This window comes from Strix uralensis, chromosome 5 (genome assembly GCF_047716275.1).
Source record: "Strix uralensis isolate ZFMK-TIS-50842 chromosome 5, bStrUra1, whole genome shotgun sequence".
Classification (NCBI taxonomy): domain Eukaryota; kingdom Metazoa; phylum Chordata; class Aves; order Strigiformes; family Strigidae; genus Strix; species Strix uralensis.
The window spans coordinates 13,410,581-13,437,681 of record NC_133976.1 but is presented as its reverse complement, the minus strand read 5'-3'; the positions used below and the strand labels follow the sequence as shown (position 1 = coordinate 13,437,681).

The window sequence follows — 27,101 nt, the reverse complement described above, 5'->3', positions numbered from 1 at the left end:
TATTCCACTGCAGACTGTAGAAAATAACCCTTTAATGTGAGGCTAATCAATGATGGAGTATCTCAAACAGATGCTCTGTTCTTCATTAACAAGAAATCTAGGAGAAGTTCTATACCAGTGAGGAGAGAGTGCAAATTGTGGGGTCTGCATGGCAACATACTCTTAAAGATTTCCATTTACTGTAGAGTAAGAAATTATTTTGAGCTTTAATTGGGCGGTCTCTCACAGGAAACAATGTCCTGTTGATAATCAGTGCTTTTTCATATTTACCCCTTTCCTTTGGCAATAGGACTACAAAAAGCTGAGATAACCCTGAAAAGACTCTGTTCTGGAGGGGCTGAAGAAATACAGCAGTAATGCATGGAGAGCAGAACAAAACAGTATACGTGGCAGCCCAGGCATTTCTGCTTGGATTTTGTCTTCTCTGAGATGCAAGACAACATCTACTAAAAATACTTTTTAAAAAGAACGAGAATACTTTACAGATGATAATACGGACTTAAAAGAAGTGTCTGTGGAAGCTGTATTACGTTCAAGACTCACACAGGGAATGATTCCTTAATTGGTGGAAATGGATGACTTTGATCTTTTAAAAACCTAGAAATCAAGGTCTGCTAAAAACGGATACAGTGATAAAGTGACTAGATGAACACCAAGCTAAATGTGTGCAACAACAAGCAATCAAGAAAGCTGAAATGGAAAAAAAACCCCATGATGAACACAAAAGAGAAAGACTTCTGCTTTGCGTGGTATAAAAGCCTTTCCCAATACTGTAGGGACATAATTAAATAAAGCTGCTCTAAACTTTGCCTACTTCCCAGCTCTGCCTATCTATCCACTAAACCCAGAATAGCTCAAGTGATTTCTGGGTGCCTGATTTGAGACATTTGGGAGCGTCCTGCTCCATGGAGATAGGTTTATATTCCCTTGTTAAACTCCACTGCTACACAGCATTTACAGAGTCCAGACAGATATCTGCCTATATTGCCTATTCCTTTGAGAAGCCTGAAGAGTTAGTCTTGATCCTGATTAATTTCTCTGGGACACGTAGTTAGCAATAGCCAACTATTACATAACACTACTGTTTAGAAGCCTGGCCACTAGGCTTTTCAAAGGGGACTTAAAATGATGTCTCCTATGGCTCAAGAGAGGGCATCAATAACAGGTTATGAGTTTCATAGACTGTCCCTCTTACTGCAAACATGAATGCACAAGTCATGTTGTCCGAAGGAAAAAACCAGAAGTTGCCTGACCTTGTATTTAGGACACTTGCAAAGAGGGAAATGTCAGTTTTGAATGCTGTTGAATGCTCATACATTGGTTTTGACAACAGTTTCAAATGTAATGCTTATGCCTTCCATGATTAGGAAATTTAGTTGTTTCCTTCCAAATAAGAGACAGACTCCCTCTTGTCTGCCTGTTTCTTGAATACTGAATTTTCCCTTTTTGCTAGGAATAATTCTTGGTGTAGGTGGATGAAGTTTCTTCAACAACCACAAATAAGGTTGGTGTGAACTCTGTTATCATGGGAAAGGATGAAATATACAAATTGTGCTAGTTTGCAATATGCCTTGAACCTGTCCACAGCATAGGTTGTTATTGTTGTGAGTCTCACTGTGCTGCTCACTTGGCAAGCTAGAACAGACCAAGTAAGGCCACACAGATTCCTATGAAACAACACAGAAGCTCTTAACTGACACTGTAGGAGCTTCCTGTTCCTTGTGCCTATTTTTATCTCCAACTGTGTACAACTGAAACAAAGAGAGGGGCACAGACCGCAGGAAAAGCAACAAACAGGAAAAAGGATTGAAGAGTCAGAGGAGGACTGTAAAGCACAAAAGATATAAAATTCTGCAGTGCCTGTATTTCAGATGTCTATTCTGCAAATATATAAGAAAAATCTACAAAAGAATGAGAAAAATAATATAGTACTAAGAGATATGAGGAAGCTAGAGGTAGGGCTAACTGGTGTATGTGGACTGAGAAAAATGAGTTGACAAGACAATGAAACTAGAAATGTCAGAGATGAGAAGTATGACTTTTGTGGAAGATCTGAAGAAAAGGATGTAACTCACAAAGTGACAAAATGACACAGATGCACAGTGTGTATAAAAAGGCACATTTCGCCCTCATTCTTCATTAATTTCACATTCACTAAACCCATTTGTGCAAGATACTGTGTATCTTTACAGCCCTCAGCCACAGGCTCTTTGTCTGACACTGGTTTCAATAAACATGCTGACTGCAGGAGATATCATTCAAGGCAATAAGAGATCTGTTGATCATATCTCACATGTCTAGCAAACACTATGACCATCCTTAACAATTCTCCTGAGAGCAGTCAGGAGTTCCCCATCTCTAAGACAAGAAGGGATAGAGATCTGCAGGCAGAACTCTGCTGATCATTGTCCTCAGCATGAGACAAGAATAAAATATGAGTTATGAGCCTTATCTAAATAGACCTGCAAAATTGTTGCTACTATCTTCAAAGGCTGGGGGGGATTGGCTATGTTACGTCCCTCATCTCTGGTGACTGATTCAACTCAATACTACTATCACTGATAGCGTGTGCGTCTTATTCTTGCTCTGCTCTGAGACTAGGCCTTGCATTTTTATTTTTTAATATTGTCATCACCAACTGGTTTCAAATTTTTTCCCTGATGTTAGGATTACTTGAAAAACGGAGTCTTGATGTGTTCAGACCTCTGCCTGTTTGGGATATCAAAGGCAATAATAATTATCCAAACTTTTCTTATGGTTCTTTTAATACATCCTTGTTTTACGGACCACAGACATGGTCCTATTCAGTCCTTTTTTGCCATGGTGTGGACAGAGTCTTATATTTCTGATACTCCCTCATCCTGAAGAAGAAAGGAGGGTGGAGATAAATTTTTAGAACTCGGAGCTCTCAGTGAATCTGTCTGTCATTTAAGGTTTTGGATAGCTGTGTTTTCTTTTGTAGTCTTTTCCTTAGATCTAATGAAAGTTTTCTTCGTTACACCTAATTTGTAAGATATCTTGCTCTTTATGAAAATTCACTTAGTTTACTGGAAGTATTTTGAGCCACATGTTTCAAGTTCTGTAAAACTTTGCTGTGGTAGGCTTTTCAGAATTCACTGTTGTAGCTTGCTCTCTGCTCAGCTGTCAGAATTAAGAGGGATCTGTATTTAATTCCAGTGTAGTGATGAGGTTACACCCTACAGAGGTCTTCTGCAAGGAATCTTCATATGTCTTATCCATGAATTTCAGTAAAATCCTGTCAGAGTTAATTGTGATATATGATCTGGCTTGTCTTATGTGAAGTTACATGGTTATGCTGTGGCTCTCCAACACTGGTTGAGAATAGTTTACCAACCACGCAGGCAGAGTATGCATGTGAAGAAACACTTCTTCTTGTAGACTTCTGGGTCCTTTGATGGACATTTACTTCCCATGTCTTGTGACAGATGAATCCAAGTTAAACTAGAATGTATGCTTGGGCTTTTTGCTGAAGCAGAGTCTATGAGCCTGAATAAAAGTCTCAGTGCGTGTAAAAGTGCTGTGACTAAGAACAGTGTAATAAGTCCATGAAAGTTTTAAAATTGTTTTTCAGGTAATAATTTGTCAAACCTTAAGACATAATGCAGTGTCTATACAGGCTGGCAGAAAGTGGTCCTTGAGTAGAAAAGAAATATGCTGGTGAGATTGATGAACTCTGTATGACATCAACTTACTGGTCTTCCACCCGTCTGGTTCCTAGAACAATTTCACAGAAAATCAAAGTAGAAAGCTCCATGAGTCATGAAGGGCAATTAAAAACTATTTTAGGTCTTGAAATCCTAAAATGGAGTGTTCCTCCGTGGATTTCTTTCCAATAAGAACACAAAGTGCCTAGCATGCCATTCCCAGTGGAAAGGAAGACCAGGACTTCTGATTGGAAATGGTGATGTGATAACAAACTTCATTAAACCTTTTTCCCCCTTCCATCAATCTTTTCAAATCCAGACAGTTCTGGTAAGGCCAGTGGAAGACCATCACTTCCAGTGCGCGCTCTATGACTGTTCTCTCATCTGCTCCCAAGCTTCACTGGAGTTCATAAAAGCCTGAAGATCAAATTGAAAGTGTCATAAGGATGCCCTGATTTTGGTGTCACTTTCTTCATGTTGTTTCATCATTGCTTTTTTGTTCAATTCCTCTTTGCTCCTATTATTGGTATATTGTATTCTTTTCGTCCTTACCTTCCTCAGTAATGGATCTATTTTCTTTTACAAGAGATAGTTCCATACCGATTCTTTATTTACATCTGATTTCCTATAATCTCAGCTTTTACTTCTTTAAATTTATACTCTGCATCTGTAATGCATAACACTTTTGCATGTATTTAGACCTCAGAATCTTTTGAATGTGTGCTGGTGGACCTTCAGATTTTTTATCACGTGTCCAAATATACCTGTTGGACTCATCCCATCACTACAGTTTCGCAGTGCCCACTAACAGAGTACAGCATGAAGACTTTGATTTGCCTGTCTGAAGCTGTCTTCAGTTAGATATTGCATTGTTTCAATTATACAAATTTATAAACCCACTAGTATAGATGTAGCTCTATTACTTTAAAGTACTTTACGTTCTTTTATTTATTTCCGTATAATAGGGAGATTTATATCAATATGAATGTGCCTTTATCAGGGCTTTTGCTGGCTCTAGCTAGACCGACAACAAAATGTTATTTGTAGAATATGTTTACTTATTACATCTAAATGCTTTACAGGTAACATGTTTCATTATATGATCTATTTTTTTCAACAGCTTAGCTGGTTTAATTTTTCTTCTCTTGGTTTGGTGAGTGGGAATAACAGTGGAGTTATGTGCATTATTTTTTTCTAGAAACATGATCTGCACTTTCTGTTATCTGCTTCACATTTTTCTGTAAGGCTTCAGTTAAATCAAAGAAGGCTGTTCAAGGAGGAGGAAACAGGAAGCAAAACAATAATGGAGATAAGTAGATCATGAGGAGAACTATTATTTGGAAAATGCTCCTGATAAGATCCTACCACATAAGCATGGTTTACTATCTCCAGTGCTGAAAACCTAGGATTAGAGAATCTGATCTTTAAAGACAATGGTATGTGAAGCGAAAGCACTGAAGAGATTTTTGCATATTTTGCTATAGAGATGCATCTGTGAAACAGAGAGATACGGAACTGCAGCAAGCAGGCTAATGGTCCCAGCCAAGAAATGGGAATGAACCTGCATTATTAACAGCAGATGTAAACTTAGGAAAGGAGATATAGGTACAGAACTCTGCTTCCTTTGCTCATCTTCCTATACACTCTATTCCTTTCCGCAATTACTATTTTTTTGTTTTGCTTTTCTATTTTTATTTTGAAGAAGCTGTTTCTTGAGCCTCTGTTGTCCATCAGTTGCAGGTCACTAGAGATAAAAGTCTTGCAAGTTCCAAACCCATTTGTGACTGTCAGGTTAAAATGGCTGTTAAACAGGAGAATACAACACAAGACTCTGACAAGGCTGGAGGCTAAAACCGATTCCAAAGAATGACACTTTTAAAGGGGAGAAAAAACCCAATTACAACTATCTGAACAGAATAACCCTCAGCTGTGTATTGTGGCCACATCAACAAAAAACATTTAAAATAAGTTATTTTAGAAAATATATTAACATTTTCCATTATCAGATACAGAACTTTTCCTAACGAAATTGAAAAAAGCTGTGTATTTGTGTTACATACTTTTTACATTTAGACTCTTCACAGCATGGATAGTCTAACTTTATTCTGTGGTACTAGTTTGTTCAAATGATGCACAGATTTTAATAGGTTAGTTTTCTGCCTAATACAGGTTATTATTTGAAATGAACCCTCTCCAAAGCCATTGTTCTTCTGTTGTTCTGTAGTCTTAGCCATATGTTTCCAAATATGTGATTCCAGAGCTTATTAAAAGCACAACTTTTCCCCCATCTTTAATCACATTATGGCTGCTAACGTACATCTTGTTTATGGCTTTTCATTAAGAGCAACTAATTGTGGTAGTGCTACAGTAAAAGAAAGAATAAAAACACTCACCAGAGAAAATATTCTTAAGTTAAACTTCTAGCCGCAGCATGAATTCACCTATATTTCACACAACAAACATTGTGGGAGTATTTCTGAGTTACCAGTTGCCTGCCTGCTAGCCCCGCTGGCTTCCTCGTCGCGGGGACTGCTTATGCCATTGCAAGCTCCCAGTGCCAGGGGTTTGGACTACATGGTATGACTGAGTACTAACTGAATTCTACAGTTCTACAAAGTGGGCAAGTTAAGAATGATCTGAAGCATACTAAAACTCCTGAGTTATATACAGAAAGTTTCTGATTGATGGTATATTTAGACCAATGACAATGTTCTTTCAGCATGAAGTCAAACTTGATGAGGTTGTTAGGACTGTGGAACAGAATCTGTGCAACAACCATGACATTTGCAAAATCTGCTATTACAACTGTACAGAACACAATTTCCATTGCCCATCTTTATAATTAAATATTGGTTCAACAAGGCTGCACTAATTAGATAGATAAACAATTCTTTTATGTTGACTCTTGGTAGCCTCTTTCACCTATACTCTCTCCTTCATTCTGTGTACTCACACAAAATGACCTCCTTCTGCAAGGAATCAGCAACCCTTCATGACCTCCTCTTTAGCGCAGCTGGACAGACTAAAACCATCTATTTTTGATTAGGTTATTTTTCTACACAGAATATGTATATTTTTTTATAATGGAATTTCTTAAGTGAATGCTTTTAGATTTAGTATCTGGATGTAGTATTATGAGTTCTACCAATACAGGATTCAAATTCACAAAGACCTATGCAGACAAATAGTGAAAACTGATCCCCACAAGCAAGATTCACTAACATCAGTAAACAAATTTAGCAAATCCTATGAAGGCAACTTTGTTAAATTAGTAAAATAACACAGACCAGGTCTTAGGTTTCATAGTTATCCAATAAGTGTCATGTAGCTATCATTTTGCTTTTGTGATTAGAGACATAACTGTTAACTATTTTGTTATTATTATCAAAGAAACAGCAAACTTTTTGTCAGAGGTTTTTAAGTTGCTTAGGTATGAGTTAAAGAATAAGGAGAAAAATGTATAATACAGAAAAAGCCATTATCAACAAGAAGTAATATATTTATTCCACACAGAATCTACACAGACCTAGTATATGTTTTAACTAATTTCCTGAACTCCTACAGAACAAGTTTATATTATAAGAGGTATTTAGCATTGGTTCTTTAAAACCTGATCAGAGATGAAAAAAAAAAGCTTTCTCTTTGACCCCATCACCAAACAGCTGTAAATGTTGAAAAAAAATTGTTACAACGCATTTTACTTACCCTCATCCTTCCATTTCTTATTGCTGGTCCATCTTCTGCTAACCTCAACACATACAAATCCATTTTGTACTCCCTTCCTCCTCGAATGCTAAACCCAAAACCTTTGGCTCCTTTCTCCAAATCAACAGTAAAATAATCAAAGTCCTGTATAGACAAATACAAATGAAAGACAATTAACCATATGAATGTAATGGTATACATTCAAGAAAACTTTAAAATACATTTCTTCAGAAGTGCATCTATCCAACTGATATAAGCAAAGAGACCTTCAAAGTATACTTCTGCACTGACAGACTTTGGCCATTTCTGAAAAGAGACTTTGGCAAAATGTAAATGCCTGAGTCTAAACCACCCTGAAAGGGCATCTTTCAGCAGATGCCTGGTACCAAAAGCTCTCTAGATGGTTTCCATATTCAACCTCAATACTGTTACGGCTGTTTATGTCTATGCATAAAGTGCTGATTTGGCAAGTGAGATAGCAGGCAGTTCCTGTATAAGCATCATCACCAATAAAAATTAGTATGAGAGACACCTCCTAAATTCCCAGCAGAAACATGATCAGCCAGCTAGACTGCATGGAGTCACAAAGTACAGCAACTCTCATCACTTTCAGGAGGAGGTGGGAAGTAGGAGATTTGAGTTTTACCCTTTCTGTGTCTTGCAGAGACTGAGATTCATCTTTCCAGTTTTTCCTTGGTGGACCCTAACTACAAGCCGTGTAGAGACGTCTGGGTGGGAACTTGCTCTGCTGCTTCTGATCCATTGGCAGCCAAGAGTGCAAGAGCCATAGAAGCAGGAGAAAAACAAGAGCAAGCTTGGGTCGCGTAGACCAGTGGTTAGAGAATTAAATTGGAGATAGTGAGAAACAGGCGGTCTGAGCATCTCTCTAGGTGCTAAGAAGCATCTTATAGGGTATGTGTATGGGGATATGGATTTGCTATTTAGATACTAAAATGCATAGAATTTTCAGAGGGTTCTCTGGATCCCATTTAAGACTTTGGGTATTTTCATTGATATGGTTTATATGTCTGGCTTTGAAAATATGGACATAGAAATCATCTATATATGGTTCAGTATATAGTGTCTAGAAGTTTACATTCTCTTATTTAATATTTTTCTGACCTCTGTTTTTGTCTGGCTTTACGTAAGGAGAAAGGCAGATGTTTTTGGAAGTCTGAACTTTGGGTTGAATTCTCAAACCTTCACAGCTGTCAGTAAATATTTCTCATCAGCAGAGTCTTGTCCAAGGTAACATAACTCATCACATAAGGTTTATTTCTTTGAATTTGTAAGATCATGTCTGATGTCAAAGAAACAAGCTAGCTTCTCCTCATCCAGACTATTACCAACAGAAATGTAATTTTATCAGTCAGGATTCACATTTATTTATTTATTTATTTGGATTAGGTAAAATCTTCATTTTCAATAATGGTGTAGAAATGCAGTCTGACCTAAGTACATCCACTGGTGACGACTGTATTATGTTCCTAGGAATACAAACATTTCTCTGCTGATGCAAAGGCAGCTTATCTTAGAACTTTTATTTTAATTCTCCAGTACCTTAAAAATAGCATTTATTTAACATTATAGTCACATAATTATAAATGTAGTGCTATTTGACAGATCACATAGCTCTTCATTAATATTAATGGTTTTGAAGTAATTTCCTCTACGGAGAAATAGTAATCCAGAGTAAAAACAATAAAGGTGCCTTTTATTTTCCTATAATGTCATCTTTTTTACCAGTATATGTGATCTCTCCCTACAGACCCTAATGCTTTCTGTTTAGGAGTGCTCTAAGTATTTCAGTTTGTACCTGGGGCTGCCTGTACTCTGACAGAGGGTACTGCCTGGTGTCGGGTGAATGCTGCCTGTAATCTATTAAGGGTGGCTGCCTGTAGTCGAGAGGTGGTGGCTGCTGGTAATCCATCACTGGAGGATGCCTGTAGTCCAGTGGAGGCTGTCGGTAGTCCGTTGAGGACTGCCTGTAGTCTGTAAATGGAGGTTGCCGGATATCAGGTTTCACATCCTGTCTGGCTTTTACTTCTGACCTATAACTGAGAAAGGCAAAATGACTTAGTTTCAGAAAGTGTCAAAACTTTAAGAATATGCATTACATACAATATTGAGGAGCGAAAGCAAACTGCCTGACTGCAAAATTGCATAAAACGAGTTTTCACAGAGAAGCAAAACTTTTGTGGGTAAATAGCGAGGCATTCAAAAACAGCGAGTGCTTTTGAAACATGGACATAAGCAATTTTCCATCAGGTCATACTGTGCAATTTTTCAGCTTGTATCGGTGGGATCAGGATTAGGCTCAAAGGGACAGGGATCATAGAACCATAGAATGGTTTGGGTTGGAAGGGACCTTAAAGGTCATCTAGTTCCAACTCCCCTGCATGGGCAGGGACACCTTCCACTAGACCAGGTTTCTCAAAGCCTCATCCAACCTGGCCAATGAACAGGAAAAGCATCTTGATTCCCACTTATCTTGCCTACTTGGAAGATGAAACTGCATATGAAAATACCCACAATACTCACTACAAAATAATGCAGTGAGTTTGTAAAGTGCTTTTTTCCCAAATTAAGATTTCTATAGAGTAAATGGAACATCAGTGCAGACATTTTATAGCCCCTCTGCTTCATTGACATAAACTATTATTATTGTGAGCTTCTTAAAGTTAAAAAAGGATACGTTCTTTGTAATAGATGATATCTTTTTAAGGAAAGGTATTCTTTGATATAACATCTATTAATATAGTGTATTTTATTATTATTACACATTCCCTACAATACTATCTGGCTACAAGTCTGTAGCAGGTCATATCAGTAGTTATGCACAGAGGTAACACAGGGTGAAAGGAAAACAAATCTAGTTAATGAGGAATTAATAAGAAGTAAAATATTGCTTTAACTGGTAACTGGCTACAGGAAGATGAGTCCTAACATTTCAAAGAAGGTGTGACTTTCTGTAGTACAGTGACTAGTTAATTTACTCGGGAATCAGTGGCTGCCTTACTAGTGCACAACGGCATTTCACACTTCAGGGTGAAGTAAGGAATATTTCTCACTGCACACCTCCATACCTCAGCCATGTAACATGCTGAATGTACACAAAGGAAGTCCCAAACCTTTTCAGCAAGGTAATTCTGTAATAGTGGTTTGAGTTAGATTTAACAAAAATTTTCACATAGTGTCCCCTAGGTGCCAAAGGAAATATTTTTTTCCTATACAGGAAATACACAGTTCAAACTCTGCTTTAATAATGGTCTGGAAGTTTTCAGTTGATGAAGTGACCATGTATGTACATGTACACATGCAGATACATGGACACATATACATTGTGAAAGGGATTTTGAAATGTACTTGTTGATTAAAAAAAATTACATTCTGAAAAAAGAGAACATTGTTTTTGATCATGTTAATTTATGTATTAAAAGATAAATGAAATAATCTAAACATTTCAAAATGTTTCAGATATGTTTCAAAACTTCATTATTAATATAGTTACAGTAACACTATGGCAAATCTTCCTACACACTGGCTTTAATTAGCTGAATGTCTAACCAGACACAAAAATATCAGAACTATTTCCCTTTGACTTTTCTGAGAAGACGAAATTAGTCTGCTGCCACATGTTCTTTTAAAACCTGTACATGGCATCTATAATAAGACCTGCATAATACATGCATAATACATGCAATTCTCTTATTTTCTTTACTCAGTATCATGATCCTGTAAAAAGAAGATGAAGAACAGGCTTACTGTGATACTGAGCCTTATTAATATTGGAAGTAAAAATACTAGTTAGTATTCATGAGAGTTTTAAATATCTCACAGTATTCTAATTTTCATACAGAAACAATATATGTGGCTGTAATCTGACATAAAATCTAGTGAAAAATGTTACTCTATGAACTAGCAATAATGGACCTTTTTCTGGAATAAGAGTCATCCTTAGGCAGGTTTCCAACATACGACCACAGGTGTATCCCAGAAGATGATGCTTTTATTTACAGTTGGAGGCGTTGTAATTTTTGCTGAATACATAAATGATGACATGACCAATTATAGCTTGCATTTTTCAGTAAAACTATTACAGAGTTTCTTTTTGGAACTTTCATTAATATAGTTTACTTGCCCCCTCTGAAAATTCAGAATTCAACAGACATTTAATATTGACTTACAACTGTGCAGAGAGACTTTTGTGAAAGCTTTGCATTGGATTTTGTCAGAAACATGGGTCTCCTAGGAGGTGATCACTTTTGGAAAAACTACTCAATGAAATGTAAGGCAAAGAAATTTGGCAAGTGTGACTAATTGAGAGAAAATAATTTTGGGCCAGTGAAAATGCTACACCTGTTAAGCAAGGAGAATCAGAGTTCATAGTGTCTAAATCACAACTGAACTCAAGTATCTCCAGAAGCAAAAAGTTACAAACCTGTAACCACCACCTATTATTTGGGGAAGAGGGTCTTGATGAGGTATGTTGGTTACTGAAGATTAACATAAAGACAGTGTAATCAGCCTCATTTAACATGCCAAAATTAATCCAAGGACTAAATAGTGTTGATTGTAAATCACAGAAAGTTGTATCATCCCACACCCTGAACATGCTTTTTATCTATACAGCTTTTAACACAGCTGGTCACAAAATTTCTCTCCCCCCACCATTTAATTTCTATCACAGACAAATTTGTCAATGCACATGCATAAGTTACACATGAGAAATTGGCTGCAAAAATGATACACCGTACATAAAACTTGTTATGAAAACATCTTCCTGATACCAGAACTCTAATAGACAAAAAGAAGAAAAAAAAAGACATGTAAGAGAATGAAAAAAAGGCCACCTCACAATCAGATACTGATATACCCATATTTTATAAGTTGTAGTGACATAAGAAAGTAGTATGTTAGCAATGAAATTATTAGCAAGCAATATTTCAGTGTTTAGTTCCTTGGCAAACATATGATCCTGACGGATGTTTGAGGAAGGATGACTAGACCTTTGTTCATAATGATGTGTTTCATACCTGAACAAGACTTACAGATCATCCTGGCATGCAGAACTCATGCTCTCTGAGCACAATCACGGGACCATGGCTTGTCAGAGCCCCACAGGCGACGGCTCACAGCCGCTAAACCCAGCACAAGGGTGTCCTGTGGTCCTCACAGGAGGCAGAGGCTGGAGCAGCCGCTCTTACCTGTTTTCATGTCCCTGCAGCTGGAGGGGCTGTGGAGGCTGTGGCTGGGCGATGGGGCTGTGCTGGGCGACAGGGCTCTGTTGTGCCAGGGGACTCTGCTGGGCCATGGGGCTGTGCTGCTGGGCCATGGGGCTCTGCTTCTCTGAGCTGGGGGCCGAGGCTGGGCTGTTGAGCTCTGTGCAATAGGAAGCTGGAGATTAAAGACCTGTCACAGTGCAGCATTTAATAAAAGGCAAAGGTAGACAATATTAATTTTTGGTCACACACTACCTTTGAAAATTTATGCTTTGTCGTTTTTACTCTCTTGGGTTATAATTAGATTTTAAGACATCTGAACCTAATAGGCTCCTTTTGATAGTCTGTGGACTCTGAAATCCTGGTCACTTCTATAACTCTGGTTGACACCTCCATTATTTAAAACCCAGCGGAACAAGGCAAATTGCTTCTGTGTTTCATGTTTTCTTTTAAAGCCTAGAAATACTGATCATAGAATCATAGAATAGTTTAGGTTGGAAAGGACCTTTAAAGGTCACCTAGTCCAACATCCCTCCAGTAAGCAGGGACATCTTCTACTAGATCAAGTTGCTCAGAGACCTGTCCAACCTGACCTTGAATATTTCCAGGGATGGGGCATCTACCACCTCTCTGGGCAACCTTGTTCCAGTGTTTCACCACCTTCATATAAAAAATTTCTTCCTTTTATCTAGTCTAAATCTGTCCTCTATTAGTTTAAAACTATTACCCCTTGTCCTATTGCAACAGGCCCTACTAATATGTTTGTCCCCATCTTTCTTATAAGCTCCCTTCGAGTACTGAAAGGCCACTATAAGGTCTCCCTGGAGCTGCCTTTTCTCCAGGCTGAACAACCCCAAGTCTCTCAGCCTTTCCTTATAGGAGAGGTGTTCCATCCCTCTGATCATTTCTGTGGCCACTCCTTCCATGTCTTCCCTTTGCTGAGGACTCCAGAGCTGGACACAGCACTCCAGGTGGGGTTTCACCAGAGTGGAGTAGAGGGGCAGAATCACCTCCCTCAACCTGCTGGCCACACTTTTCTTGATGCAGCCCAGGATATGTTTGGCCTTTTGGACTGTGAATGCACATTGTCAGCTCATGTCTAACTTTTCATTCACCAATACCCCCAAGTCCTTCCCTGCAGGGGTGCTCTCAATCCCTTCATCCCTCAGCCTGTATTTATGCAGGGGGTTGCCCCGACCCAGATGCAGGATCTTGCACTTGGCCTTCTTGAACCTCATGGGCCTACTTCTTGAGATTGTCCAGGTCCCTCTGGATGGCATCCTGTCCCTCAGGTGTGTCAACCACACTGCTCAGCTTGGTGGTGTCTGCAAACTTGTTGACAGTGTGCTTGATTCCACTGTCTATGTCATTGATGAAGATATTAAACAGTACTTGTTCCAGTACAGACCCCTGAGGGATACCACTCATCACTGATCTCCATCTGGACATTGAGCCGTTGACCACTACCCTCTGGATGTGACCATCCAGCCAATTCCTCATCCACCGAACAGTCCACCCATCAAATTCATCTCTCCAATGTAGAGAGAAGGATGTTGTGGGTGACCATGTAGAAGGCCTTACAGAAGTCCAGATAGATGACATCCATAGCTCTTTCCTTGACCACTGATGTAGTCACTCCATCATAGAAGGCCACTAGGTGGTCAGGAAGGACTTGCCCTTGGAGAAACCATGCTGGCTGTCCCAAATCACCTTCCTGTTCTCCATGTGCCTTAGCACAGTTTCTAGATATTTGAAATACTTTTTGTTTTGAAAAAAACTTTTCGTTTGAGAGAATGAATGATTTTATTGCTTTTACCACTGTTATAGGATGACAGACTGTTGTCACAAAAGCTAAAACAGTGGTGTGCTTGTGTTAGCTCCTGCTGTCTTTGAGCTCAACAAGAGTGTTCTATCTTTTTTAAGTCTTTGGGAACTGTGAACAGTAAAACCAATCTCAATAAATTCTGACTAACCAGCTAAACTGATGTTTTATTTCACTGTTTTGTGCCAAATGACCAGGGTTTCACATAGGAACACTGCAGAAAACCAGAATCCTTCTTGCCAAACCACATAAAATTCAAGAAGACAGAGAGGCTGGGATAGGAAATGTGGCCTCGTAGCCTTGTTACAAATAAAGGATGCCAATCTCCCTTCAGACTTCCTGCTGCACTTGGGGGAAGACACATTTGGCACTGAGCTCATATTGAATGTATTTCTCCAGACACACTGGCACAGTTATGTTGCTCATCATTTACCTGTTAAGAAGCATAAATGAGAGAGACTTCACCCACAAGAGGACAAAGCGCTGCAGAAGTGATTGGTCATGCATTATCAACAGCAGAGGTACACATTATATTTTTTTATTTCTGCTTGCAACAGAATGAGACCAGTGTGGTGTGGTGCAAAGCATCCAGAATGGACACACGTATGGCTGAGCATCCCTAAACAGCAATAGCTATGCACAATCCAGATCTTGCCTAGTTTTATATTTGAATCTAGTTTGAATTTTGAATGATTTAATTTTTGATTTTTTAACATGTGAGTTTGTCCCCTATGACTGCACATTTCCAATGGCTCTCTACTTATTTAATTTGTTCTCATAATTATTTAAAAAATTTTGGCTACTTTATTAAAAATCTTTTCAGTTTAGGCTTAATTGTCAAAAAAGCTTGTATATTTGCACTTAAAACACTCCTCATGCAGGCATAAGCAATACTTGCCTGTGTAATTACTATGCTTTAGGCTTTAATTGCCCATTTTGCATCTGTGAGTCTCTTTTGTATTGTAAAGTTTCAGAGATAAAGATTGGGAATGCTGTCCCTCATTTCTACATTACTCTCATAACTATGGATGAACTATTCAAATTATAAGCTGCTTCTAAACCCGCTTTGCATTTATATGGTATTTTTCACCTGAAAGTACATTACACAGGTATTAGATTTTTCCTAATTTTATAAGCTGGGAAGCTAATATCAGAAGGCAAATGAGGTGTCCAGTGTCACACAGAGAAGCCATGCCTTGGGCACAGATCATTTCTCACCACTAGCACCTGAGAACATCTTGTAGAACTGCATCTCAGATGCACCTCTGCTTTCTTTCTAATTTATGGTATCCATCTCTAACACTGAACTATTAGCAATTTGCTCATACAGGTACCAGGGAGGCCTACATAAGCTGCATGGACTGCATGCAGCATCACACTTGTTTGTAGATGCTTGCAAAACTGAGCTCCAGTGAATATACAGCAGCTGTTTGGTGTTAATTCTGAACTTGTGTATGTTTGTGTTTTTCTGTTCACTGAACTCATTTAACTAAGTAGGTAAGTTTCCCCAGTTGCAGTCCACGGCCAGCGTCAGACTATTTCCTTGTCCTGTTGCTGGATGCAGCAGCAGAAGGTGATGGTCATGTAACTGGAGCATGGATTATTAAGTAATTACATTACTTGCTGTGTGGCATTTCTAGTTCTAATGGTATTTGTTGCTGAGGTATAAAGCCACAGTCTCATTAATACGGGACAATTCATACACCAATACAGCACATCACTAAACTAAAAAAGGCCCTGAGATCAACCCTAAACCCCATGAAACCAACATCAAATGTTCTTCACTGATTAGCTGTGAAGTAATGACCAGAATAATGACTCTGTCCCCTTATCCTCACCTTACAAATGAGATAATTTAGGGTTCAGTTCTTTCCTGCCTTGTGCATTTTTAGTGAAATATGTGGAGGAAACTATGAAATCTGAACTCTTCTTTCACATCACTTTTTGTCACAGGTAGCTGATAACTGACCATGCCTGGTGACAGCCATTGCAGTCTCTTGTGAGTCACTTTGACAAACTTGGGTTTGGTTTGTAGCATGATATAAGGGAACGAACTCAAAACCTGGCTCTCTTGTAGGACGCTTTTCCATGTAGAAGACAATTCTTCCAAAAGACATTAACACTGACTCTCTGGTACTCAGCTCTCTCACAGTTTTCTCCAGGTTTGCTTTAAATGCCTTTTCATAACTAGAAACATTTTCAAGAATACAGGTATTTGAGCTAGTTCTAAGCCTGTAATTTTGGTGTGCTGTATGTTACAGCTGAGAAAGCGAAACAAAAGATGTTCTTTCAAGTGGTGACATAATTCAAGCTAATTGGTGGCTACTTAAAATTTTCTTCCTGTTTTTAAGAGCCATTGACTTACCCTCCTGAGGAATGATGCGAAGAGTTACACTGAGGCCTGCATCTTTAATTAGCTTCACAATATCTGCATGAGGCATGTTAATAATAGACTGGCCATTCACAGCTAAGATCCGGTCTCCAACTTTAAGTTTTGCACAGCGATCTGCAGGACTTCCATCAATTATCCGGCCTATTTTATGGGGTACAGCTAGACAAGGAACAATAGTCACAGTTAACATATGCTGAAATGAGTGGTGATGTTCACAGGAAAATGAGTTCATTTGGAAGACAGTTCTATATGAATTAAAAACCAGCTTGTGTATAAACATATAAGAATATAAGTTCTTATACAATGTCATTTGCATTAACACAGTACAGCTTTCACTAAAAATTCAGAATCCAGATGTGCATGTGTGCATGTTATATATATATCTGAAGTCCAAAATCAGTTTATGGTTCAGCTAGTTTGCAAACCTGGCACATAACAAGATAATAAACAGATCAGGAGAACAATAAGTCATTAAAACAGCAAAAGGGATAAATTTGCACAATAAGTAGTAGTCATAAATTGCCTCCCACTTCCTAGTTTAGAGAATTTCTTTATTTGTATGTTGCAATAGAGGCACTACAAACATGATTTATTTTATATACAAATAGATGTTATTACTGAAAATGCCCAGAGGTCACTGAATTGTTCTCCTCCTCCATTGAAATATGTTAATTGATAAACAGAAATTATACTGAAGATTTATTAAGATATGCAGCTTTCTAATTAGATACATGCTGGCGTGAATTTATAGTTAATTATGAGTGCATAGACACATTTACTACATCAAACAGACATACCCCCACGTTCTCAAAATATTGCAGATCAACTTTGCTTCTCCTTGTGCTCTTCTCTGTGTTTCTCCACCTTTCTGTGTACTCCACCCATTCTCTTGTTCTGTCTTTCCCCTCATTTTCCATTAAATTTTATAAATATTACTCTTGATCTTTCTTGCAGTGTTTCTTCCCTATTCTCTGCTTTTTAACTAAATGCATATACTATAGCTTACTATTCTCTCTATCTAGGCTCCCCAAAGAACACGTTATTTTTCTTTCTCTCTACTACTCATAAATACATTTATCATAATTAAATTTGCCTATATATTCTGCTAATATCCTAATGATGTCTGAATATCCTTCACCAATCCCATACTTCAGTCTTGGCAAACTTAGCACAAAGCTGCTCGGCTTCACTATCCACCCGCAACTGGTGTTCAAAACCAGTTGTGTTTCTTTTTTTTTTTTTTTTAAATAATATGTCATTAAAATTCTAATATCTAAAGAGAACTTGGAAGAGGTGAAAGAAAATATTAATCATTTTTTTGGGAAATATCTAGGCTATCAATGCTCACATAAAACAAAGTTCTAACAGGACATGTGTTCAGAATACGCCATCACTGCGAAACAAATTTCTCAGCCCTCTGATGATAAACATTCCCTGAAGGTGATGGTGACAAACACAGATTGCACATCTCATGCAAAGTCACAATACACATACCTCAAAATGACTTGTTTCTAGTATGGACGCAAGTGTTGTTTACAGTGTTAAAAATTAATTTTCTGAGAACTAAAAATATAAGTGAGTACTCTGAAGTGCAAGCCATAATCAAACTGCATGCTGCTTTACCACTATAGTTCAGGCAAGAATATAAATTAAATTATGGCTTTAGTAATATGGACACAACTAGTGTACTTCAGAAATACCTTGCTGCTTAAGAAATAAGCACCTAATTTATGTCACACTGTCTAAACCTTTCTATGTTTTAAAATATACTAAATATGAATAGCCACACTTTGTACGAAACTTGTGTTTATTTTGCTCTCGATGCAGATGTATAACTGCCACTCATGCTTATCAGTAAGTAAATAAGTAAAAGAATAACTTGGCACTGAAACAGTTTACTTTCACCCAGAGCCTTTCGCATCAAATAAATTCTTAAAGCATCACCAAGAATCTTTTAAGCTAAGACTAAAACATGCCTGTTTCTGGTATATGTAATAAAAAAATCTGTCTGAAATTACCATGTCTGTACTACACATCAGTGCAGATCTGAAAATGAGACTGCCTTATATGAAAGAGCAAGAAATTTAGTAGGAAGAAAGAATGGGAAGTATCATGGCTAAGAAGCCATAGTTAAAATTCCCATGCTTGCCATTTCTAACCCTAAAGAAGATGATTTTGCTAACCTAAATAATTAAGTAGAGACATAATTTCAGTAGTGAGGGGGGTGGGTAGGTGAGAAATCCTATTAATTTGCTAGAAAAATTTTTGTTGGATTTCTTGCACCTGACAAATAATATAGGAGGTGTCTGCATGTTTGAGATGTCTGCATGTTTGAGATGTCTGCTGAAATCAAAGCTGGAGGTGGAAGAGCCATAAGAGTCCTATTCTGCTCCAGATCCTGAGAAAAGGGAAGAGAGGGAGAAAGAAGAGGGACTTTGTATTCCTTTTTTTCTCCTCTTAAGCCTAATGGCCTTTACCTTCCTGATAAAGGTATCTACTCTACATGTTTTGGTATCACTGCACTCCGTTCTTCCTGACATGCTATGAAAGGATCAACAGTAGGTGACCTTCAGAACAAAGCTTGTGTCTGCTGAAGTACCTTTTCTGCTGCACTTTGTTTTTGAGGATTTAATGCTCCTCTTCTGAGGTTGTACTGGTACAACGTGTTGTCATATGATCTTGCTGAAGAGTGGGGTGTGGAAAGCTTTTTCAGAAGGAACTTGAATCTCTATCAGATTCTGCAAAGGAGACTGCTGCTATGCTCTATCAGGGTTTTATGGGCAAATCCAGTGAATTACTAATGAAACTCACAGCCATTCAGCAGAAGCTGGTTACTGTGTATTTCTAGATAATATGAGAAGTTTATCTCCTGGCTTCTTCTCTCCCAGTAACATCCCAAGGAGTTTCTGGTCTCTGCTTGCTCTCTCCAGTGGAGCTCTGCCTGAGTCTCCTCCTAAGCCACAATATCCTGGCCACCATGGTCCCTGCTGCTGCCTTGACAGGGGAGGATTTCTCTAAGGATTTATTTACAAGCATGAGTGCTTCTAAGGCGTGCAGGTTATCTAATGTGCAGGTTGTTCACAAAAATATGAACATGTTGCAGTATGTTAGAAAACTTTTAAATTTTTAAGAGCCTTTGGTGGTGAAATACTTACTGTGAAGGGATAAGAAGGACCTACTCTCATTGGGGATTAATTAGGTAAAAGCTAAAGAACAAAGGTAGAAATGAACGGTGAATTTCCATAATGGAGAATTTTTATCATTCAGAAGGTGACATCTAAAACAGGCATGGAAGAGCTGTGAAACTGTCAGTACCAAGTGGGTTGAGTGAAGTGGCAGACAAAATCTCATGAAAAGAAATGCAAGATGATCTACATGGGGAAAAAATAACCATGCCTAAGCTTAAGCAGAGATGGGCCCTAAATTAATTATTACCGCTCAAGAGATCTTGAAATAAGTGTGCCTACTTCTCTAAAAACATAAACTCAGTAAAACAGTAAATGGAATTTTAAGAGTTAGAAAAAGAATAGTAAATGAAACAAATGATTTCTAGTTACTACTGTGCACCTAAAGTCTGAGTATTGCTGATAGTGTCAGTATCCTCATCTCAAAAATCACAGCATTGAACTAGCAAAGATTCAGAGAAAGACAGCATGGCAGTCAGAAGCAGCAAAGAGCCTTTGCTCAAAGGAGTAGTCCATGAACTCACTATCTGCAGCTTGGAGAAGAGGAGGTGGGGCAACCTTCTGGAGGGCCAGAAGAATGAAAGGATTCAAAAAGGAATTAGCCAAATTCACAGGGGTGAATCCACGGCTGATTAAAACAGAAAGTCATTGTGAAAGCTGAGGAGGTGTCTGGGAAAGGTCCCTGTCTGCTGTAGGTGCTGTCCTCTCTGCCACTGGTCATGGACAGGGACAGCATGGAGCTGCACGGCTCTTCGGTCTCTCCCAGCATCACAGGTCTCTTCTTGGGAAGAAACCTCCCATGTTTGGCATTCAATTAGGGCTTTGTTAACACATCAATTTTTTTTTCTGAAATTGCATCTTCAGTGCTTTATTTTTATCTAAACAGAGCATTTAATAATGTAGCCTTTTAAAGAAAGTCCCAGATCACTTGACTGGTGGTAAATGATTCCACTCACCCTTAAAAATTTTTACTAATCTATTCACACCTCTTTTAAGAATTTGCCACAAGCTGTTCTCTAAACATATGTACATTTTGAACAGTGGCAGCATGTGTCTGGATTAGACTCTGCAGAGAATTTTATCCACTTATTTCAAAACATGGAGTTACCTGAGCAGCATTTAATATTAGCAGGCTATACAGAAATACTTGGATTTGTGCCTTTTTTTTTTTTTTCCAAGAATCCCATTATTCACACCAAGAGTGAGCACAGAAAACAAGCTTCCCCTTTGCGGGACAATTAATTTCTTAGTTCTCTCTGACTACACAATGAATGAGACTCCATGGGAAAAATATTATGGTAAACAGGGATTTATACAGATTTTTTTAACTGTTGAAAATATGGGAAATTAGTGAGATACAGTTTATATGTATATAAAACATACAGTCCTATAGATAATAGATATATGATTCTTTTTCTCTAATAATATCAAGTCATCCAAAACATGATACTCAAGAGTGATATATATGGCTATCTACCTTAAGAAAAAATAAATCCTGCCAAGGCAAAAGTCATAATCCTAAAGCCCAAATAATCTAGTACAAATCTTATGATGGTATCTAACTTTTCTGCAGTGTGTTTTTTAAAAAAATCATGACTTCAGGAAGATTTGAATCCTAAGAGCACCAAAGTTTCTAAGATAATTGAAGCCATCAACCTCTCCCCCTAAATCTCCCTCAGATATTTACAGCAATTGTGTCAGGAACACAAACTGACCCAGTGCTGGCACCTAGCAGATGATGCTCTCCCAGAAGGTAGTTAATTGTGCAATGATCAGCTCTAAGCTCAGTATCAAAAGAGAACTTAAATAAAAAAATTAAGAGACAAAACTATTTGAAAGAGATCTTTGCATTTAGGAAGTGGATAAGGTCTGCTTTCAGAAACTTACTGATAACTATGAATTCACATTTTTCTCTATATCACTATTTTTATTTGATAAAATCACCCACTTTTGCTGTCCATGATTCAAATCAACATCCTTCCCACACCTTCCTGTCATAGAAAAGAAAGAGTAAATTCTGTGGTGTTACACCTGAGGGTCCATATGTTTGGGTTAGCTGTACACAAAGTCAGAGCAGTTGCTGAATACTGGTACTGCTTCTAACACTGTATATATCTATCAGCCTCTTGCTTTTTGGAAATAAAAATTATTTATCCTCACCTGGGAGACAAACATGCTAGAAATAGCTGATTCTAAGAAGATGTTACCAACAAATAATGCTTTTCTGGTTTACATCAATATTTTTTTTTTTTACATCTATTTAGTACTTCTAGACATAACTGTTGAGAAAGCATTTTGTACAAAGCAACTTCCCTGTTTTTCCCCTATATAGTAGCTAAATGTCAAAAAAGATCAGTTAAAGGGAAAAGAAATCAAACCTCTACTTTATCTATTAAACCCTCTGGCAGATAAATTCTTACAATCTTTTCTAATGTTAATGGATATAGATAGTAAACCAAGCAAATGAACCTTCCTGAGCCAGCTGTCCTTTTCAATGTTATACAGCTGATCACATGAATATTTATTATATCCTCAATTCTCAAAAGGTGCAAGAGTTTTCATTCAACCAGCAGGTTCCAGCATACAAGATTTTAATTGGGAGAATATATTAAATGTAAACATCTGTAATTTCATTGCTACTGAATAATCTAAAATTTGAGAAGTTTGAGTATGGTGGACTTTCTATCAGGGCTAATATTAGAAACAAGATAAAATATTTTCCTGAAATTGATGGGCTATTCTATGTGACACTCATTGGGAAAATAGAAATCTGTGGTATGCTGCATTGTTGCAGATGACACTAATCTCTTTTGTTTATAAGGTTAATGGACCTATGAATTGAATCCTGTCGTGTGCTGATATGGAGCATATTTACTTGCATAGCACAGGCATAAGAAGCTAGGTGGGAAGGAGTGCACATACCTTAGAAATCTGGAGATCTAAGGAAAAATTAATGGAACTTAGGTACTTTAATTCAGGCTTCTTATGAAAGCAAAATAGGCCCTGTGGAATCATTAGAAAAACCTTGATTCCCTTCCCAGGTTTGTGCTAAGAAAACTTGCAGAGTTTGTTCTTTGAAAACACAAGAGCAGCACCACTAGGTACAAATGACCTATTCAGGAATACACTGCAGGGCAGAAGGTGGAGTGATGGTTGAGATCCTTCATGCTTTATTCTCCAAAAAATATCAAACAGCCAATTGAGTATTTCATGCCTGCAAACCGCAGCAATGATATTCAGTGATATCAAAAATCTCTTTCATTTCTTTAGGTTATTTCACTATTAGTGATTGCATATATTGATTTGAAAAACTAAATCATGGAACAATTTCTTTTAGCTCCAAATTATATTATTAGTTACACAAGCTTAGAAAGTGTGTTTCTGTACCTGAAGAGGCAGAAGAACAGATCAAACCTGAATATCAAAGCTAAGTAGAAATGAGAAACCAGATTCTTTGCCCGCAAGTCACAAGTATCTTCCACAGGGAACTCATGCTGCAGGTGGGTTTTCACTGTTCTGTTCCAAAGATCTCCAAGGTGGGGTAGACAGACATCTTAATTTCCAAAGCTCTTTTCTTTAGAATTCGCAGATTGGTCACAGAAAATTGTGTCCCCAGGCACTATGGTACCCAGGAAGAAGTGAAATTGTGAAATTGTGAAATTGTAGCACAAATAACTGTCTCAGATCACACAGTTATCATTGATCAATAAATTGTTTTTTGTCTCTAAACTGCAAGGAGTTCAGAGAAACTGGGGCTGAATAGCACTTATTTCAGAATGCTGCTTCTGCAGTCAGCAGAGGCTTATGTTGGATTTGTGGTTTTTAGTTAAGACTGCATGTTTTGAGAAATGAGAGAAACTTCTTTCATTATACTCTGTTTTATCATCTTTTGAAAATCCAACAGTCATTGGCATATGGAGGGACAAATTAAATCCACAACTCACCTTTTGCTAAACAGGAGGAACATCATAAGTATGCATAGTCATCTGCCTTTAAATATTTAAAAACTATTTATTGATTATGCCTATATTTTCAGCTTGTTTACACTTTATAACTGTGCTAATTGGCAGTACCTGCTATAGTAAAATTCATGGAAATTTTGCCAGTTTTCCAATTTCACTGGAAGTTACCAGTTAACGAGATCTGTTTACAACACATGGTTTCTTTTTACAGAAATTAGGGTGTTAAGAGATTTACAGGGATCACAAGTTCTTCTCCTAGAGGAAGCTGCATCCCAAACACATGAAGTAAAAGCAGCAGGAAGATATGAAGTAGGCAGGAACAAGTGTACTCCATAAAGCTTTGGGACAAATTCATCCAGAAATCTCCTTTTGGCCATTTCCACCTGTCTGCAAGTGCTTTTCCACAGGATGCAGATAGTGAATTTATCTTGATAGCCTAAAAAGCTCCACAAGAATGGATTTTTACCACAGAGGACACACACTATTGAGTATTATCTTAACTGTAATGCAAAGGGTAGAATAACTAATTCAGTTTCAGTATTTTACTGTAAGGTGACACAGTCCTGTTGTGTGAGGTAATGCCATCCCAGCCACAGCTGCACTTCCACAGCCGCACGTGTTGCTGCAGGATGCTGGCGACTCGGAGAGGACAGCCCTTCCTCGCAGAACCACATGTGCTGCAAATATTTTTACTAGGGGAAGCATGAAGGTATTCCTCGGGACAGGACTTCAGAAACAGGCTGTAGTTTGCTCAGTTAGGCCACTTAATTCTGCCACTGAACCAGGGCATCTAAAAGATGTTTGTAATTTGGTGAGCAAAGGCAGTTGCCTGGTAAGATCTCTGGAGATCTGTGAGGTTAAATCAGTCCAGATCCACCCCAAACTAAAAGTGAAACACTAGAGTTTGCTTTCAAGCATTCAGCTGGGAACACATCACCCAGTCCTCTAAAGAATACCACTGGAGATGACAAAATTTTGATAAACTATGTGTAGCCTGCATAGTAAAAGAAAGCACAAAATAAGGTCAAATTTAGGTGGCCTGTCTGGAGAGGGGACGAGAGCCAAAGCACCCTTTAATGTTGGGACGGGGTCTGGGGGAAAGCATGATAGTATGTTTTAGGGGCAGTGGAAGTTAATCCTTTCTTTAGGAACAGGTCAGGAACCTGGCCATGTGTATTTTCTTTTTTTTATCTCTTAGCACTCTAAGATCCTCTGCACTCTGCACTAGCCAAAACGACTTGCTCCCAGATGTACCACTCAAACACAGTTCTTTATTTATCCACCTTATCTTCTTTTACTGATGTAATTTTGTAGCATGGCTGATCTTGTATATATCCCTGCTTTGCCCTGTCAAATATCTTCCTTCAATCCTTGTCATTCGTTTTCCACTCCTGATCTGTCCCACATCAGAACTGTAGTTTGGTGCATGATAATCCCCTGGGATCACCGTGCTGGGATAGAGAACTTACCAAGCAATGCTTTGGCAAAGGGGAGACCAATTTCTGCCATTATAGATCACAGTAAAAGAAATGTACAAGAATTGGATGTTTAAGCCAGTAAGTAAAAATTACATCCAGATCTAAAGACGGGCTCCAAACTACCTAACAGTAATTTATTAAAATGACAGCTACTATAGTGCTGCATATCACAAAATGTGAAAAAATAGTCTATTTCCTAATTATGACTGTAGTCGCCCTCACTCTGAGCCTGTATCAAGGGTAAAAAAATGCACTTAGTATTTTGAAAATTTCTGCAAGGCAAAGGCAGGTCTGTAAATCAGCAGTGACAACAAACCCCTTGCAAAGCACGTCGAGAGAAAGGTTGACCAAGACCTGAAGCTTCTTGGAAGAAGAATGACATCCTTAATTCTGGGAGCTCCTGAGCCTTTCGTAGCTCTTTTCCAGGTCAGAGGGAGCATGAAGCACTCCTAATAAGCAGTGCAGTGCACACCCCATCAGAGGGTGTGAAAGGGATGTGGTGCTCAGCTGGAGCACTGCTACGCTGATTCATGGGGTGGTCCTACAGCTTCATAGCCAGAGCTAGTTTTAACTCACCTGACAAGCAGAGGGTGAGCTTTTGTGTAACCTCTTGAGCTTTAGGCCAACTGCAGAGCAGCAAATCCATGAACCTGCAGCTCTGAAGTTAGTAGCAACTCTGGCGGAATGACTACCTCAGTTTTAACAGTGCTTGAAGCACAAGTGCCTAGTGACACAAAGTTCGCACTCCTGTACTCAGCAAGAGCTGCTGTAATTGTTTGGATTGTAAAACATAGTTTGTAAGTGTGATTTCAAGAACAAGGAAAATAATTTCAGTGCCTGATTGCCTTTTTGAGTAAAAGTGATGATGATACTTACACTTAAAAGTCCTCAAGTCTTTTGCTTTTACAAGAAAGTAGAAAAGGGAATAGAGTTATCAAAATAAACATTCTTAAATCAAAGGAACTCTTCTTCACTTTGCCTGAAGGATGCTCCCAGTGAGACGACTTCTTAGGCTATGCTATTCCTAGCAGTGTCTGACAGTACAAGATATTCCCTTTTCTGACCTATTTTGCCCATTTTGATTCTTTCAGAGTTGCTTTGCAATGACAACATTAACATTTGACTGTGTATGTTTAGGGTATGTCTGCACAGCATCATTCTGCGCTACATGAGCTGGCAACAAGCGCACTGGCTCTGAAGCCATAAATGTTGGAACTATAGTACAACATTTCACCAAATTAACATACTACTGCTGTGAGAAGTGAGTGACTACCAAGGTGCTTGACATGGTGCCATGCAGATCCATATTTTGATACTGAGGTAAGCTATGTTTTGGACATTATACCTCTTACATCCAGTTGATACTGTCCTACCATTAATACACTTTCTATCCCTGATTGTGCATTCTAATCAAAGAATTTCAGGTTATTTCAAGCTGGAAGGGACCTCAGAAAGTCTCAGTGGCTGCTGTTGAAGTTTTTCTGTTCTGTCTTCTACCAAAGGGCCCCAAACGTGGATGCTGTATTCTAGACTGGTCCTAATGAATGCTGAGTAAAGGGGGATAATAATTTCCCCTCAATCTACTGGCTATGCTACCATTAATGTAGTCGAAATTACTTCACCCAAATAAATGTTAAGTAAAGAAAATAAACCTCCCTTAAACTACAACC

General features: G+C 38.3%; 1 protein-coding gene across 10 annotated transcripts in view; it reads right to left on the bottom strand.

Moving 5' to 3' along the window:
- MAGI2 (membrane associated guanylate kinase, WW and PDZ domain containing 2) overlaps window positions 1-27,101 on the bottom strand; it is a 763,738-nt gene that overhangs the window by 35,223 nt on the left and 701,414 nt on the right. For 5 of the 10 annotated variants that reach the window (XM_074869887.1, XM_074869888.1, XM_074869880.1 and 2 more), the window contains 4 exons: window positions 16,780-16,965; window positions 12,578-12,752; window positions 9,187-9,427; window positions 7,371-7,514 (listed from right to left, as the gene is read on the bottom strand). In XM_074869887.1, the coding sequence (XP_074725988.1) occupies window positions 7,371-7,514; window positions 9,187-9,427; window positions 12,578-12,752; window positions 16,780-16,965 (746 nt within the window). Of the gene's footprint in view, window positions 1-7,370; window positions 7,515-9,186; window positions 9,428-12,577; window positions 12,768-16,779; window positions 16,966-27,101 lie in introns of all 10 variants that reach the window. The other 5 variants (XM_074869878.1, XM_074869881.1, XM_074869884.1 and 2 more) reach the window with 1 other exon arrangement.